The sequence below is a fragment of the Melanaphis sacchari genome, unplaced genomic scaffold (assembly GCF_002803265.2).
Source record: "Melanaphis sacchari strain LSU unplaced genomic scaffold, SCAv2.0 Contig254_pilon_pilon, whole genome shotgun sequence".
NCBI classification, from domain to species: Eukaryota; Metazoa; Arthropoda; class Insecta; order Hemiptera; family Aphididae; genus Melanaphis; species Melanaphis sacchari.
The window spans coordinates 233,827-253,882 of NW_020271128.1; the positions used below are offsets into that span (position 1 = coordinate 233,827).

Sequence of the window (20,056 nt, forward strand, 5' to 3'; positions counted from 1 at the left end):
TTTTTGTAATAAAATAGTAGGTACTCATTATTTTAGGGTTGAATATTTTAATTAATGACTTGATAAGCCACGTTTTGTGTGCGCAATATGCATAAGAAATATTGAAATATTTATAAGTTATTATTCATGCTGCAGATGATCAATGGAAATCGGATACGACAACTGTTGACAATATTTCGTGTTAAGAAACATAATAATAATACAACTTATCATGTGTAGCATAGTAGTATACAAATGGCAGGACTTAAAGACGTCATAATGATGCTATTCCAGTTCATAAATTCACATTATGATTAGAGCTTTGAATTTAATGGAGTTAAAATAAATGCAGAAAAAGAATCGTTATTATGAACTGCTTATATAACGTTTTACTTAGGTAGTGATTAAATTTAGAAAAATATTAAATCGACTTAGATAAATTTTGTGTTTGTTCTACATTTTTTGGCATTAAATATAAAGAGTAAAAAACTAAAATGTTAACACTTCTTTCGTGTTTACATGATTTTTCCAAATTTTTCTCAAGTAATACACTGAAGAGTAAATATAAAACATTAATTGCATATTTATTATCAAGGAATTTGACTAAAGCTATAATAATATCGTTAATTATTGCTTAAGAAAAATGAAAGAGGAGTATTTAATTTATGAATTTATCGAGATTTTTTTTTTAATATTATTTAATTATAAAGCAATAAGTAAGGTGTAGTACGCATATAATTAAAATATGTTTAGTTTCGTTTTGAAACTTAAATGTCTAAATTAATAGCCTTTATCCATAGATTTAATTATCATATTTCAATTTTATTCTAAATATATTAACTATAATTTTAATCTTACCTATCTGATCAACATTGTATAATTAATGTTAATTGTACCGTTATTACGTTTGTATAGTAAAACATAATTAATAATAAGATGAAAATCAAAAAATATAAGAATTAAATTATACGTTTTCAGATAGTACCATGCCTATAAAATGTTTTACATTTAATAAAAATAATGAACTGAAATATATATGGTTGTACCAGTACTGTTTATACTATGAATAAATTAATATAGGTTATAACGGTACAAACCACCATAATATAAAACGGTCCTTTTCAGAACCACCAAACACAGCACTGTGTACAAATAAAACCACACTGTAAAGGTTTATAAGAAATTTTAAAGTTCACCCAGTCATCACATACACTAATGAAGTACGGCTTTGGATAGGGAGGGAAGGATCAGAACGAAGATGACAACACCCTCCTCATAGCCATAAGTCCAAAAGTGTCCCCACAGTGACAAAATCCGTACCGACAGTAAGCATGGGCACGCACGGTGGCACACTCATGGTTTACTAGTCGGTACAGATCATAGTTTATATACCGAGCATATTTGCCATTTATTATACAGTCTTCTTTCAATATTCAACATTTCAATACAACACACTGAAGAATCGAAGTATCAGACAACCCACGAGACCATTTTCCGATTTGGCCGACAATTCGGAGCAAGTAATTCTGATGCTTGTAAACTCAACGTACCGGAAGTTCCCTCCGAAAAACGAACCGCGAGACCCGAGCCACATTCTATTAATCCCCCCACATGGCTACTTTTGCAAGTACCGCCGCTCCGAGCCCGATTCACCGAGCATTAGCCGCTTCATAGCTACACGCTGCCGGTGTTCGACTCCATCCACAACGTATATCGACCCAGCATATTAATATAGGACTGAGTCATTACGACAGTCGTATTCGAGCCACTTGCCTAGTGTCATCCCACTTAAATAGCCCGACCAACGCGTTAGCGACGCTCGCTTCCCCAATATATTGTATAAACATAACATAGTTTACATACAAGGAATAAAGGATCACACGTGATACCATATTTCACGCCTTTTTACTTGCCGAGTGATATTCGATCCAGCCGGACCGCACTGTTTCAATGTATGATGTAAGACGCCGATCAGACATTGTTTAAAAGCTTTATGCTTTATAACCACGAAAGTTTACTGTAAAACAATTGACTAACTCTCACACCAGTTCAAAAATATTTTTAATTTCCTAATATCATCGATGAAAGCAATTGATATACGTTCAGTATAACTACCAATAAATATAATATACTATTGTACTATTATATTATAATGATTTATGTCTTACGTAATTTCGATTTTTGGCGGAAGAAAGGTTTTTGTTCTCTGTAAATACTATAGTATTCTCTTCATTGGCTTTTGCAGATCATCTACAAACTTTTGGCCTTATGCCTGTCGGCTTTTTGCCAAGACTTTCCATAGGATTTCGCTTTCATTATTAAATATTTATTTCTTATCGGAAATCTTCATTTTTTGTTAAATTAATATTTCTATGTAGTTTTGGATTTAAAATAGAACCACATTGTGTTGTTTTGTTTCCACACGATTTTTTAGTTTTTGTAAGTCACTGGGTAGGTACCGTAAACATTTCGAATATCCATTTGGTATAATATTAACACTTACTTTCGACTGTTTGAACTTGGAACATAGTTAAGTACTAGCAAATTATTGTATCTATTATAATATTCTATATTTTCATAAATGCGGACGCGGACGTTATAACAATCAAAAATTATAATCATTACACATGGAAACTATTATAAACTTTAAAAAAAAAAAAACGAATTGTATAACTACTTCAATAAAATCATGACTATTGGTTGTGTGATGAATCGGTTATATATTATGGTAATTAAATTATGAAATACGTCCACAGTATTGAAAGGGTATTAATAAAAATAAACAAACATAAATAAAAGACCACAAAAGTTCTTAAATGATCCAGTATAATTGAATAAATAATATTATTAAAAATATACTAAAAGCACAGTTCCGTCGTTATGCTCTACCTACTTCACTCTAATACGAAATCAATAATTTCCCGAATAAAATGATTCAAACAATAAAGTTATAGTTTAGTAATACAATGCTTTAGAATTATTTTTAGTGCTTTCCTAATTAATAGAGATATAAAATTATCGATTAATAAAGAGACAGACATAGATTTAATTTTAAGAATTTTGAATATTAAATATGGTATAGATTTTTTGATTTTTTTTAAATATTAAAAAAATGTTACATAGTTATATTGTAAGTACTTATCTATGTTATTATAAGCTATTGATTTTTACTGTTGGATTTCTTTAACAGCCACTATTTTTTTTTAAATTACTATAAAATTATTATAGTGAATAATTAATAAGTATTTTCATTAATCGATATAGTAATTAATTATTTCAATTCAATGATATGGAATTAAAATAAAAAATTGCTTTTGAAGGATTTTATGAATTAAAGAACTTTCAAAATAATAAATGAAATATTTAAAAGAATATTTTAGATTATCCGTAGTATATGTTTTACCATTTAAAGATGTTTGTTAGTAAAAATTTCGTGTATGAGTCAGTATCATTATATTTTAATAACTATATTATCCAAATATACGTATGATGCAGGTTACATACACTGTATCTATTATGTAAATGTCGTAGCTTACGTAAAGGGACAAAAAGCTATTGTGGTCTTGTTGAAAGTTTTTGGCGATAACTGGATAGTGTTCTGGCGATAGCCGTCATTTTAATCGTGTTCATACGGCGAAACATTGTCCCCGTTTTTGAACTACACACGTGCCTGACTTGCTTTTATAACGTTGACGTCAAAGGACGTATTATTATTATTTTTTTTTTTAAGGGGCTAATGCCAAGATGTCACAAAATAAAAAAAAATTCATTGGCCAATAAATTTATTAACGAGTAATGACAATGATTGTTAATTAACGGAATAAGACGAATTATTTGGCTATCGTATATTCATCTACTATTTACGGCTATTAACTGTCAATATTTGTATGAACGTATATATTTAATAGGCAATGACCATCAAACAATATTGTGTTATAGATATTATAAATTTTAAGTAATAAGTTTTCTGAAATTCCTTTTAAATTACATTTAATACACTCGAAGAATAAGTGATATAAAAGTATACTTATCAATATGGCAAATACTATAAGAGACCCCAGTATCCATTTAGTTATTATTAATAGAGAGATAATAGTTCGATTGTATTATTACCTAAGATAATATAATTTATAATAAATGTTTAAGTTTACCGAGTTTTTATGAAAAAAAAATCTCAACCTATCTGTGTTTTTTAGTAAAAAATTTAGAGTAAAATAAATTATTCTAACTATTCAAAACATATTTATTTATACTCATTGCCGACTTTTTGCAGAATAGTTTTTTATATGCAATGATCGATTTCAAATTTTACATATACATTACAGTGATTTAATTCTCAATGACAAGGAACACTTAACACCTACTGTGTGGCGAGCGGTCAACATTTTTTGAATATTGATTTGAAGAATGAAATCAAGTAAATAAGGCAATAAAAGGGATATAGAAACATTCCTTGGTTTTGACACTGACTTGAAAAGTACATACTTATAATATTATAATGTGTAGGTACGCGAAGATACGAAATGATAGAAAATTTATTCTTAAAGCAATTTTTTCTTATTATATAAGTGTTATATTATTTATTTTTACCTGTCAGAGCCAGTATATTTCACTTTGCCTGGCAGTAGAGACGGACCCGTGCCGAGCTGTACCCTAGCTGTTGGCCCGCAGGGTGCTGCCAGTTTCCCGACCGTCCAATTCCATTTACGCCAATCACTGAAATTATCAACAAATAATATTATTTTTTAAGATTTCGTTCAAAAAATCATCGTCAATTGAATATTATTCAATTCTTCAATATACAATAGATATCATTATTAGTATTATAACATCAAAAATGCACCTTCACATTTCAAACGTCATTGTTGTCATTATCTTATTACTTGAATTATATTTTATTTGTATAACATTCATACACATTATTAAAACATTTAATAGGTATATAATACGATCACCAACCTACATCACTAGTTTCCAAATTGGAGGACCTATACGCATTGCTGGGGAAGCGCATCAATTACTACGAAATACAATTTTTATTTTAAAACGTTGAGAAAAAAAATAATTGACCGGTTTTTTTTATCCGTTATCGGGTATCAATAATGGATAACCGATAAATTATCATCAACAAAAAAAATAGTCATTCCGAATATTGTATAGTTCATTTGTAAAGTACACGAAAAAAGATGAACAATTTTTTCAATTAATAGGAAGGGGCGCGATTTTTGAAAATATACAAAGGGGGCGTAGAATAAAAGAGGTTGAGAACCACTCTGACCTTCATGTATACATGCTTTTTTATATACTAAAATATTATAATATTACAAGCTGCAGTGTACACATTTTAATGTGTCGATCTATTAATGATGTAAAGTTGAAGTTTTATTGTATCACGTTGTGTTAAGATCTTTCAATATTTTGTAATATAACGCGTAAAACGTTATTGCAAACCATAAACAGATATCAATTATGTACACGTTATTTATAATATTATAAAAATCAACTTGACGCGTTTTTGTGCAATAGTTTTAAAAACATTGATGTAAAGGTTCGAAAGTAAAGTTTCTTAAGGTTATAACTGTAACATGCATTTATCAACATATATTTTGTGCTAGTTTTAGCAATGAAGTTTGCATGCTCTTTAAGCAACATGATTAAACATATATTTTCAAAATAATTGGCATATAAAATACGTTAAGGGGAAATCATAAATGTCTAAAATAGTATAGTATATGTATAAGTATACGTATTATTCTTTATTTGTCAAATTATAATAACAGTACGAAACTATTACAAGCTTTTGACTGAAGTATTTTAGGTGGTAGTTTTTGAATATAAAATGACACTTTTTTGTTGCCAATCATGAAAAAACTCAACGATGAACATGTAGTTAAAACAAGCCAATGATTAAATCTGTCATTTTTATCCCCGCGAGAACGTGTGTATGGTCAGATTGGTGTGTTTTTATACTACCCATTTTTATAATAGTGTGATATTTTTTTTTTTTTTACGATTATAGACTACGTAACAGAGACATCCTTTATTGTATACACAGCGAATGTGTCCGTGTTGAAGTATAATGTAAAATGGTAGAGTGGTAAAGCGGCAAAGTAGTTTTAAGTGTATACCTAAAGGCATGCACATTGTTCCCGACCGGAAACTGGTGTCGCCTGTGACACCGGAAATAAGTCGTTCGACCCTCGGGGTCTTAGGGGATTCGTTAGTATAATAGTATATACTTGAATCGAACTGTACAGTAACAACGGTATTAGCGAACGGTTAGACGATAGACGCTGTCATCGGTTAATAATGAAAATTCGATGTTGACACTAATACTGTAAATTATGATATTTATTTTTTCAATAAAAGATTAACATCATACGGGGTTTACTAAGAATTTAGTGAAGTTGCATACTTATAATTTATAGGCGATGACAAAATAAAGTTAAAAAATAAAGTAAAACATGCAAAAGTTTTAGGTAAAAATATGCAGGTAAGTAGTTAATTATAGATAATATAACAATATAAATAAATATAATTAAGAATACGTAGAAGAGTGCCGTGATCCAACGAATCAAATGCTTTATAAATATCGGTGTGAATTACATTAACCTAATTCCTTATTTCAAAATTTTAATGAAGGAAACATATAAAATAAATATGGCAAGTAACCGTTGAACGACCAGAGAGAAATTCATCTTAGTTTAGTTCACAAAATAGATCGCTCTATTTCTTTGAGTACGATTTCCACTCAAATTTTACATAGAAAAAAGTAAGCCATAAATATTCCTATAAGGTAGTAAGTAATATAGATTATATCCTTAGATTTTAGGATAGATGTTACATGATCTATTTTATAAGCAAAGTCAAAATACTTATTAAAAATTAAACTAATAAATTGGAAAACAAAAAATAAAATGATATATGGATATATAATAAAAGTAGAAATACTATCTGGGCCAGATATATACGAGCTTTACCAAGTGAAATAAAAGCACCGTTGATCTCATTAGTCGATATAGAAATGATAGATGGAAGAAATGAAAAAATCCAGATGTAAATGCGTCTAACGGTTTCGTGGATTTTTAAACACAAAACAAAAGTAAAAGACAAACAGAGGAGTTACTTGGTTACTTCAAGCCAAAATAATAAAGGTGTACCTCCTCTGATATCAAACAGATGTTCTAATGGTTCTGGATAAATTATTAGAATAGTTTTGAATTACCACTTAGGCGTTTTTTCATGAAATTTAAATTATTTCTATAAAGGCGTTAGAACTCAAATTTTTTCGTAATAAGGATAACATATATTCATAAAAACTGTTACCAAATTGATAGTTTATTTTATGAGTTACTTTATTTTTAGATAATAATTTTTTTTAACATTTAGATACACATGTAAGATAAATTTCTATCAGGAATATCATATCCTTCAATTGTATAAAATAAGTAGTGTATACTGGTTTCCAACCAACCGAACTTTATGTGTAATACTAACACTATACATTTAATTGCAGTCAGTAACAGACTAGATGAAATTAGGCGAGTTGTAATCGCCAATGACTAAGCTGAGTTCGAAATTATTAGAGCATCAAACGTGGTAAATGAGTTCAGCACGATTATCATGTACAAATATAATTTAAACTGGAGGTAAATAGACCCCAGGCAAAAAGTATACTAAGATAAAATAGATGATATGTACAAAAAGTTGCAAAATGTTCAGTAAGTAGAGTTTATTAAAATAGATCTCAGTACTCTCAGTTAACTGCCATTAAAAAACTATCGCTTCGTCGCGATCGATAGAATTTCATATTACCAATTTCTATCACATTTAAAGATAAAATAGTTATGAAAAGGCAATTAAACGTTTGAAATATCGTTAGAAAATTAAATTTCAATAAGGATACATGTATCGTATGATAATAAAATAGAGCCATATACGTTTGAGATTCGTGAGAAGAATTGTCGACAAAGTTTTAAGATAATCACCGTGAAAAATCAGTAATCAGTAGAACGGCTAGGTTAAAGTTCAAGGAGTCAATTCTAGGTCACCAAATTTAAGATTTTTGGAAACTAGATCAATAATATTATTATTAATAGTATTTTCTTTTCTGATAATAAATACAGGTAAATCTTCACTAATTTCAAAACAGCAATAAGTAGGGTGAACAAAATAGTTTAAAATATTTTAATAACCCTTGTTTAATATTTCGTATAATATATTATTAGTCTCTCATATAGTTTTATTTTCCAAAATTATGACAATAATATCGCATCGTATCTAGATGAAAGCTAAAGGGATACCTTGAAGGTAAAATTTCCCTTTGCAAGAATACCTTGAATTAATTTTCAGACGTACAACGTATTTGTGCGATAATTGCCTTCTTTTGAAATTGAAATGCTAAAAAATTAATACTTCGTTCAATGGAAATAAACAAAAATAAATATTTTAAAAATAAACTTTTATTTTTCGTATATGTCATACTATTGTAAAAATGTAACCACAGTCAAGATGGTTAGTCGATACGAGTATTTATTTTCTAGGAATCACCACACTGCAGATTGTTTCGACACATTATATTCGAGCGTATTTTAGAAAATATACATAAATACTATGACGTAATATATCATATAATAAAATTTGTTATTACCAATAATATTATAATACTTATTGTACGTTTTTATTGCACGTAAAAAAACTTACTATGACACCGACAACGGACGGTTAGGTGTACGAGTATATTAGGTATACAGCTGTACTTGATATACACTACAGGAAAACCAGTCAGCCAAGATTTTATGTATACACCAGTTAGGGTTTTACGGGGGTCGGTTTACGATAGGATACGGCCACGAATCACTGTAAGATTGCAAAGGACAATGTAGGAGGAGATCGTCCGCAGGGAATCCCTTCGTGTGATGCAACGAACAGTTTCAGTGGCGTTTGATAATTGCCGCCGATTGCACAGACACGATTATTTTACGGATTCGCCCATATCACATAATTATTATTATTATTTTATTATATGATAATAAAGGGTTTAATTTCCAACACTGGCGCAGCGCTCGGAGACAACAAGGACGCTTCGAATAGCGATCTAAATTAGTATAAACTACCGTATAATATAATATATAATAATATGATAATAGTATAACGATATAATAATAATAATAATAATAATAATGTTATAGACAAACAGGTGGTAACGCTGACACGACCGCCGTCTGCGTGTTTATTCACGCAACAATATTATATAACATCTCGGTGATAGATAATAATATACAGCAAGTACCCATCCGTTATAATACACGGTATCCACACATAAATATATTATCTGAAAACATATTATGTGTACTACCAGTATACCCACAGTGGCGTGAACTTATATAGGACACATTCCTAGGTTGTAGCAGACTTTAATAATCATTTTTAAAGCTATTGGATTCTACAATATTATACGTGGAACTTTTCAATTATTATTTATTTCCATAACGTTTACAGTTTTAATTTTAACGATGTTTTTTTTTTTTAAACTCCATGTGTTTTAAATATTAAACGTAGCTTTAATGTAATGCGTAATAACAGATTCAACATATGAAACAAATAAATATTCTTTAATCACAAAGACTTAAATGCTATAATTTTAAAAATTGTACTCTGCAATTGTTGATTATAAGTACCACTACAGTTCATTAATACTTTTCAGTATATTATCTATGAAAAATACACCTTAATTTACAAGTATACGATATATTCATAACTTTGCATATTAAGGTTATTATCGGATTTTTTGTACGTAAGCAAATCGAATACAGTGTACAAAAAGAAATTACGATATCATGATATTATGATATCGATATTTCCATTGCAGACAACATTTTAGTAGGTAACAAAAAGTATTAATTTATAATACCTAGTTGTGAATAATGCAAATTAGATTTACATATACAGGTTGCTTCTAAATGGTTAGAATAAAATAAAAACCCTAATAGCATAAGTGGACCGAAATAAAACATCAGTTATTAAAAAAGTACATTTTTTTTCACTTATTGTATCTATTTTTAGGCTTATAGGAGTGAAAAATTAGTTTTATTTTAATTTAAACTAGTTTGAATGGTTTAAATCAAAAGCATTATAATGTAATTCTAAAAAAAAATAAAAAAAAAATTGTTCTGTTATTGCCTCAAGCCTAGGGGGTGGTTTGTTAATCCAAACCCGGCACTGGCAATATTGGGGGTGAAGTGGCCGAGCGGACTAAGGCGTCGGTTGCGTCGCGCAACGTCGCCGGTTCGAATCTCGGTCACGGGCGGCGTCACTCTTCAGGCATTCACGGTGTCTGGAAAGAGAATCCGCCGCCCCCCACTCGGGCATAGCAGAAACCTACGGGTGCCCACTAAAATTTCTGCCAAATAGGCGTCCGAACTATAGGCCTTCGGGCCTACTCCCGGGTATAAGCGCCATACGAAAAAAAAAACAAAAAAAAAACTGGCAATATTGATTAAAAACGCATTTTATTCGTCGTCACAACCACGAAACGTATACACAAAACGCTATACTAATTATAATTGGGCTAATAATATGTATATGAAAATGTATTTATATATTATCTTTTCAGTTTTATTTGTCCGTTTTTATTTTGGCAAGACACCCGAATCCCTCAAATCTGACCGGAAAAACATATATATGCATACGCGCGTGCTCACTTAAATATATATATATATCTACCTTGGCGGCTCCCTCGTTAATAAAACCGTCAAAGTGACGGCGGTGGCGGATACGCACAGACGACCGGAAGTTTAGAAAACCGATTAAAACGACGGCATTGTTGGCGGAATAACGACTTGCGGTGTAAAAGAAAAAAAGAAAAGATTTGCGCAGACAAGTGACACATACACAAGCGCATCTTTATGTGTGCGCGAAAATACGCAGCACAGACGACGGTATTAATGTGTCTATGTCTAAACGATGACGGTCACGGAGATTTACTTTTACGTTACCTAATACTATTTTGTACGTATGCTACTTTTATCCCGTGAAACGATATTAAAAACCAATTCCCGTCCGGTAATTCACGTAAGACGAAAAAAAATAAATATATACCTTTGGCCACATATTTATGCCAAGCGTAACGTATTATTCTTTCCCGTGTCGATTTAATAGCGCATACCTAAAACATTTAAAAAAACTATTTTATTTACTTTTTTTTTTTAAATTAAGATCTGAATTATATTGCTATAGAGAGTGATTCAAATATTTAGTATATTATTGTCATAACATTTGCAAGTTTACACAGGTCAAATTAAAAATTATTACTTAATAATTCCTAAAACTCAGTTATTTGTTGAAATTTAAATGTTTATATTTTTTTCTACCATGCAATTCATATGACGATATATATAGTACTTTTCGTGCTTAAAAAATATGTATTGTTGTATCTGTTTTACAGAAATAATACAATATATAATATTTATCTAAATATTAAAATACATAGTTTAAGTTATATTATTCAAAAAATAAATCCTTTTTTAATTAAATACACACACACACACACACACACACATATCTTTGTTATTACATAAAAAATTTGTTAAGTATATTATATTTACACAAAATTTTATTATCATAAAAAAATATACCTAACTTGGTAAGTTTAAATAACTTTTGGTTTACTTGTTTAAGCCAAATCTCGTACACATACGTATTCGTATAAAATTATAATGTAAACTGTCTTGTTATAATAAAATGCATAATTCTATGACATAGACTTATAAAAACAAATACATTTTTTAAGTGAGCACTTCCAAAGGAACATTATGCTATATTCTGGGTTTGTAATACTGATGAGAAACCCCTGTTCAATATTCACCGCAGAATGTATAGCTATCCTCAAAGCTCTCCATCTCATCAAAAACCATGACCTCAAAGACTCAATAATTTTTACAGACTCTCTTAGCGCAATCAACAATATTAAAAATGTACTCAACCCCTCTGACATAAGCCTTCACATTCAAAATTATATACAAAATCTCCAAAATAGTAACTTAAAAATCAAACTTTTCTGGATTCCTGGCCACGCCAATATATGCGGAAATGAACGCGCCGACCAAGCCGCCAAAAAGGCGTCCACATCTTCTCAATCAGCAACATGCAAAATCATCGCGTACAACGACATCCTCGCAATTGTAAAAAATAAATGCACAAGTACGTGGCTCCACCTGTGGTCCTCTCACTCCACCAAACTACATGAAATTAAACAAAATATACATTACTGGCCTTTCCCCCTGGAATTCCCCAGAAAACTTGAAATCATAATCACAAGACTAAGAATCAGACACACTAAAATATCACATAGCTTTCTTATGGCCAAAGAAGACCCCCCTATATGTCCTGCATGCGGAGTCCTACTTGACATTAAACACATATTCACAGAATGCCGTGCATTCGATCATTCCCGAGAAAAGTCCATGCTTCCAGAATCACTATCGTCAGCACTCAACCCGGATCCCAGCTCTATATCAGCTACTATCAAATTCGTCACAGGATCAAATTTACTCAACAAGATCTAAAATCAAAATCCAATATTATCACTATTGTTTGTTTGTTTGTCTTTGTTTTCTTTCTTTTTTTTGTTGTTTATCTTTCATTTTCTCCTTATATTTACTATTATTATTATTATTATCATTATTTTTTTTTTTCTCTTCTTCTAATATTATGTTAACCTAATCATTAACAAAACCCAATGGCCTTAGTAGCCGCGGGTCAACTAAATAAAAAAAAAAAAAAAAAAAAAAAAAATACTGATGAGATAGTTTTCCCATTTACCATACTATAATATTTCATTTTAAATCAATTAACATTACACGGGGTTATAGATAGGCAATATTGATACTTCACTTGGTTGATTGATATTTTTCTAATGTCTCATAAAATATATAGATATTTTTATCTAAGGAATTTTTGTTCGTAATCAACTGTCATTATTGTAATCAGTAAATTTAGATAATTGCGAACGTGTGAAAAAAAGTTTATATTAAGTGTATATTAAGTTATATTGAGTCAAATCAAATACTAATTATTTATAATATACCTATTTGTATAATAAGAGTTATTTTTAAAAGTCACATTTCATTATTGTTATCATTAATATAATTTTTTTTTTTTTTTGATAAATTTAATTTGTTCATATTTATTACAGCTATTCTTCTCTCCTTCCTGGAAATTATTAGATGAGATCCATAGATTGCATGCGCTTTGTTATATCTGCGTGATATTATATTAGATAATGGCTTAATTGAAGGAAAATAAGTCATTAACATAGAATTTAAGTTAAATTATATGATATTTTATTTAACTATGACATAAACAATATTTTATATCATGATTTACCTAAAGAAAGTATATTTTTAAGAAATAAAATATTTATTATTTATTTTTAAATTTGAAAAAATAAGATTTTATTACATATAATACACTTGTACTCAATATTAATGAGTTCTATAAATTATAATTTATAATAGTTTTTATAAGTGAAAAATACAAAATTTTAACCAATGATTAAAATAATTTTACTTTAATTAAAACAGTTTTAGTTTTATTTTTTATTAATATAAATTAGTAACTAATTAATTTTTTTAATTTACAGTTATGACCTATACGTATTGGAAAAAAATAATATACTTAACACATACTTGATGTTTTAATAAACATAGAATATCATTATAATTATTATTATTTAACTCAACATGATGTGATTGATTTTATTACATATCATTGACCATTTTTTACTTATTTTAATACAATGATATCCTGCTCGTACTGTTCTGATATGACAAACGGGCTATGACGATTACAAAAGCATTACAAAAATAATATCGTATGAAAAATTAGCCAAACGCATGAATTTGATAGAGTAAATTATTCAATATTTGATCCGTTAAAAATAGTATCAAAATTATCAAATTTGTTTTTTAAAAACATGTTTTAAATATTAAATCTGATAGAAATACATAAAATATACTTCACATTTTTAAAGTTGTTCTCATTGAAAAAATAAATAATCTGAGAAAAAATAATATTTTTATACATTAATAAATAATGTGTTGGAACATAAATAATAGCCTCTATTTTTAAGTAAAACTTCAAAGAAGCTTTAAACTTATTACACTGTTCAAAAATACACGTTACAAAATATTTTAATGGCGATATTTAGTATCTGTTGAATCTTGAGTGTAACATAGGGTGATAAAATTATCATCATTATCGTCAAACACGCAAGTAGTAGCTTTTAGTATTATTATCTTTATCATTTTTATTATTATTGTGTTTTAGTTTTTTCATATATATATATATTTAATAAATATATTTTACTATAGTGATGTAATGATATACAATTATTTTTTTATTTTTTTTTTTTATGAAAACAATTTATTTTAATATATACTATATAATATAGGTATTAAAAATATAGATATAAAAATAATATCTGATAACTTATTAAATTTACTGTACTAGTTAGGTAATGTTAATATATTATGTTTAAATATATGGAAGCTGTAATAATTTATAAATTATAATAATTGATATAAATTTACTAATAAAATATAAAAAAATAAAAATGTTTTATTTTTAATTATTTATAAACAATCAAGGTCAGTATCAAGGATAGTATATATCCTTAAGTATAGTCACATAATTATTATAAATATTATTGGTATGGATTTAAATTTAAATACAACAACATTTTGAAAAAAGTTATCTACATAATAAATATCAAGGGTGGTTTTAATATGAAAGAATAATTCTGTATCGCTATTGGACACTCATAAAGTAGCATAAAAAATATAATGTAATTCAAAATTCAAAATGTCAAAATTTGATTAAGTGCATTACAAAAGAATAAAATAATGGTCAAATAACCCTATATAATATATAAATAATTGTTAGAATACCCAACGTTTTAAAATGGTTACAAGTTAAACAGATATTTTTTTTTCAGCTTAGTGGATTTTTCATTAATATTTATATATTATGTTTAGACTTTAGACCAAATGAATGATTAGAATTTAAATTGTACATGCATTTAAAATTTTTTATTGTTATTATACGAAGCTATAAATTAAATTCACACTGCGTAAAATAAACCAATTTTTATTTGAACTTTTCAAGCGTTATAGGCTTTTTTTGTTTTATGCTTTTTAGGGGTATTTTTTTAGTATAATAGTTGTAAAGTATGTGTTTGTACTTTTCAGGATTTTCGGGTTTTATAGTATTTTAAAACATGAGATTAATACATTTAAAGTAAGTTTATTTATTTAAATTTTTAGAAAAAGTTTAAAAAAGTTTGTAATTTAGCTGAAAAATACTGTCAAAAACAACTAAAATCCAGAGGAATAATAATAGTAAAATTTCCGAGAGTAAAATTTTTTGTTCGTAAAAATAAAATTCTTATTGTCAATAAACATTAGACGATAACAATTATTTATACCTAATTTATACTAGTTAATAATTAGACAGCATATATTGTTTGATACAATAATATTATTGTGTTCAGAATCCCAATTATTAAACTTAAGAATTGCGGTGAAATAAAAGGAATTACCATAACACAGATTGGTAACATGTACATTATTTCGTGCGTTTTGTTTAAATGTATTTCACTGTCCATCGACTCATGATAACAATAATTACTCTCTCACACATACAAGTGAATATTTATTTATTTTTTCAAAAACGATATCAATTGACTAGTGGTCCTGAACATTTAAACATACTTAATATTATGATAAAATGACTTACTTTGAAAATTGTTTGACGTGTCGTGCAACGAGGCGCTATGCCTGGAAGTTGGGATCGTACCATTCGACGTCCGGTAACATATGCAGTAAACGGTCAACACGATAACGCACACGCCCAATATTGAGACTACAACAAGCGAGGCGACTACGAGTATGGTGATGTTAATGCCCAACAGTGTCAACGACGAAGCACCTGTGAACGAAATGATAAATTTGGTAAAGATTTTTCACGATGAACGGAAACGGTATATATGGATTGTATATAATTATGATACAATAAAATAAATCGTAAGAGGCGTGTTATGATATAAGTATTAATTATTAATTATTATTATATTAAGCAGGAGCTGCGCACGCTGGTATTCTATCCTTTGCGGACGATATTGGATAATATTTGGTTGACTACCGTGCATGGTTTTACGAACAGCGCCATAACCGAATCGTGTGGGTGCCGATTGTAATATAATATTATTATTATTATTATTATTATTATTATGCTCTAGTTTAATAAATCTAATTGTTTATTCCACTAGATAATAATTGTTTGATATATCTCGGTGGTCATTGAGGTATGTTCAAATTTCACGGAGTTATCTGTAATATATCGGCTTCTTTTGTGGTAAGTGATCGTTTCATTTGTTTTAAAATTAATATAGGTATTAAATACTCGTTTAGTGTCTTATATGATATTAAATGAAATCCAATAGTTATTTTTTTTTTATGTACACAAATACACAAATCAAGTAAAAATGTCAAAATAAAATTCTGAAAGTCAGAAAAACAATATAAGCAAAAGTATTATACCAGTATTTTGCTTAAATACTGTTCCGTTATGGACATTATTTAATGACGAGTTTAAAGTGGTATTCAATTATAATTGCATTGAATTAAAACCTCAAACAGCGTAAAATATGGGACTCGACTGGAATATTCAACGATCCCAATTAGAAGCGAGTTTTGCAGAGGGTCTTTAATTGTAGTTGGCTTATTATTTTTTTTTCACTATTGCATTGCATAGGTAGGTTGTTTGAAACAATAATATTAAATGACATTCGAGATAAATAAAAAAAATAATAATAATAATAAATAAAACAGTATCCAATACCGAACGATAATTGGGCGGGTCACTTTTTCTGAAAGCAATCGATCTTGTTCAAAAATAAATTCCGAACAAAGCTTTGTTTTTCAAAAGTTTATCAAAATTTAGTTAAAATCCTTGGGTTTTGAACATTTTTCAACATCATTATTTTGTCATTGTGGATAGTAGGTAAATTATTACCTACAGCAAGGTATTATATTATTTGTAATAATATAATACTGAAAAGATTTAAAATGACCGAAAAAATTAAACCGTTAGCGGTAAGCCTACATAAAATATTATTAATCATTATCATCATTTTGAATAACTCGCTTCGCTCTGAATCTGAAAAAATGTTTCATACACATGAAGTATATACAGTATGTGTATGTGTGTGTATAAGTGAGTACGTTCAACCATAAATTATAATAAAAGTTTATCGTCTGTCACGTAGCCATCGCTACGACGGGTCGATGACAAAATATGAAAAGAATTAATAATAAACGCGACGATTTTATTATTGTGATTGTTAAAATAAGAGTACGATTAAAATGGTCCCTCGCCCATTGTTGCACGTGTATTTTAATTTACTTGATCGTCAAGTTTATTATTATGACCCTACCTTGCCTGAATACAAAAATGTTAATCTAACTGTTCGCCGTACCTTGACAAGTTGGCGTTGTCGCTTCGTCCGTACCGTCGGGACAGTGGTTGATGTTGTCGCACACTAGGTCGTTGGAGATGCATTGCGACATCGTTTGACATTTGAATTCCCTGCAATTGTGGACTGGAACAACAGAAGAAAAAAACACGTTTTTTAAACGTGGATTTATCGAACTTTTGATAATGCACATAAAAATATATATATATTGATTTAGGTGTCGTACAGCGTATGTAATTTTATGGCATTGTTGCTCTGTCTGTTATAATTTTATTAACTTTTAAGGTTTTCAATAACTTTTGATTGATTTATTTTTTAATCGATTTTAAAATACTGATAAAATTATATACATTCTGGACTATGGATTTGGAGCATATACGTGGACTGTACAATTATAAGAAATAAATAAATTAGATGCAATGTTATTCTAACCGAAAATGTTATAAAATTATTGTGTTATAATATTACACGTTATAAAGATGTAATGTGAATTACGAATACATAGGGTATAACGAAAAAACTTGAACTTTTTTCAATGGTACGCGGTAGAGGAGGGATTAGACGACTTGACGAAAATATATAAAGGACCTAATATCACATTGATGGTATGGTAAGTGTGTTGATGGTATTCGTTATTATCGAACGGGCATAAGAATTTGATATTGTGTATCATGCATGGTAATACATGCAATATACAATTAATATATATATATATATAATACGTGTGTGTATATATGTGCGTGACAAATAATGCCGTGAGTAATATTCGACGAGACAGACAGAGCTTAATATCGGTATTTTATACACTGATGTATACGAAATGGTTTCGGTGTGACGTTGGGCGGTGGTGAATAGTGGAAAACCGCGGGACTTTGTGAGGTGGGGGTGCGGGCACAGCGTTTGGGATCTATCTATCTCTCTCTCCTTCTCTCTCTAAAAAAAAAAAATACTTACAAGGATCTTTGAAGGCGGTTATAATTAATCTAAAACCGTTGACACGCGTGCCCCACGAATCTGTCACGTACTTGAGCGTGACAAAATTCGTACGCGTAAATATCACGCCGACGGATTGTTTCGTACTGCTGCACGTGATGTCGGCCTATATAAAAACAAAAGAAAAAAAACAAATAAAACAAATGAAATTAATTGATTTTTGTCGAAAACAATAATTATATCAATAAAAATAAAATAATGACGTATATCCGTGCATGAGGGCGCGGGCGTGCACTTTTTACAACGCCTCATACAATATTGTGTACGGGAGTTATTCATATGGTACCTACTATCTATATACTAAAAATTATTAGTAATATTATAGGCATTCGTGCGTGCGCCGCGATGTGTCATCTAATAATTTTATTCATCAATACGCGAGTATAATGTGTAGACGCATACAGTTATATTAACTTACTGATAGTATTTAAAAAATACATCCGATTGTGTATAGCAATAAACATACCGTATAACGTATAAGACTAACCTAGTGCTGAACACCAATATGCATATGCGTCTTAGAGCTTGCTTGAAAATTGATTTAGTTGAAAAAATGACGTAGGGTTTCGTATAATCCGGAGTAGAGGTTCATTTGAGGCCTTAGTATGTGTAATGCTTAAGTGTGTGTGAGAAACTCACAAGTGATGCTTATTACAAAATTATATTTATTGAATGTTTCGATAGCCGTCTTAATAGTAAAAATGGAGTTTAATTTTAGACAAGTCATTGTATAATATTACACGTGCTTTTAAAAAAACACAAAAACATAAATAAATGTATACAGTTTATATATTTATTTATGTTTTACTACTTTAGGGTTTCCCAACATTGCTGTAAGAAGAAATCATTTTCGTCGGGGAAAAAGAGCTTGTAAAAATGATGAGTTAGTGTATTGTGCATACAGTGTGATTTCTCATGTAAATACACCCTTATTCTCTTTTAACTAATGCATTTATTAAAATTCTGGTTTTTAAAATTTTTAAATATACTAAGACACTATTATTTTTTTTAACTATTTGAATTCTTTATGGCAGCGGTTCCCAATCCATGGGCCGCGAGCAGCGTGGTACCGGGCCGTAAATCATATAATATTAACATATATGATATATATATATAACTAACGTATATTATATTTAAAATAATATTATTATATATTTTTTTCATAATTACGTTATTGACCGTTTGAATACAGTTTTATCTCATGTAGTTCGTTTATTATGACCTGTTACTAATCATTTGTATCGTATTTTACCGTGATAAATTACACTAAGAAACTTGGCCGAAGCCATTTTCCTCCAAAAACCAGATATTGTTTTCTTCCACGGTCCATTTTCCTCCAATAAATAATAAATAAAATAGGTAAAGTAAAAAAAAAAAAAAAAATGAAATTGATTAAAATATTTTGTTTTTTGTCAGGTATTATGTTATATACAAATAAAAGAATAAAATAGTTCATACAAATAATTTATATATATCAAAATAAAAATTAATTTACTATAATATTATATTTTTTAATATTTTTTATAATTATTGGACATTTCAGCAACAAAT

The 20,056-nt window shown here is 28.9% G+C and overlaps 1 protein-coding gene across 3 annotated transcripts in view; it reads right to left on the bottom strand.

Annotated features, from left to right (window-relative positions):
* The window catches only part of LOC112595095, an 89,518-nt gene that overhangs the window by 6,834 nt on the left and 62,628 nt on the right, over positions 1-20,056 (bottom strand). Inside the window, exons 3-6 of one of the 3 annotated variants that reach the window (XM_025340184.1) lie at positions 18,467-18,611; positions 17,516-17,644; positions 15,775-15,966; positions 4,570-4,695 (exon numbers count right to left, since the gene is read on the bottom strand). In XM_025340184.1, the coding sequence (XP_025195969.1) occupies positions 4,589-4,695; positions 15,775-15,966; positions 17,516-17,644; positions 18,467-18,611 (573 nt within the window). In that variant the 3' untranslated portion in view covers positions 4,570-4,588. Of the gene's footprint in view, positions 1-4,569; positions 4,696-15,774; positions 15,967-17,515; positions 17,648-18,466; positions 18,612-20,056 lie in introns of all 3 variants that reach the window. The other 2 variants (XM_025340183.1, XM_025340185.1) reach the window with 2 other exon arrangements.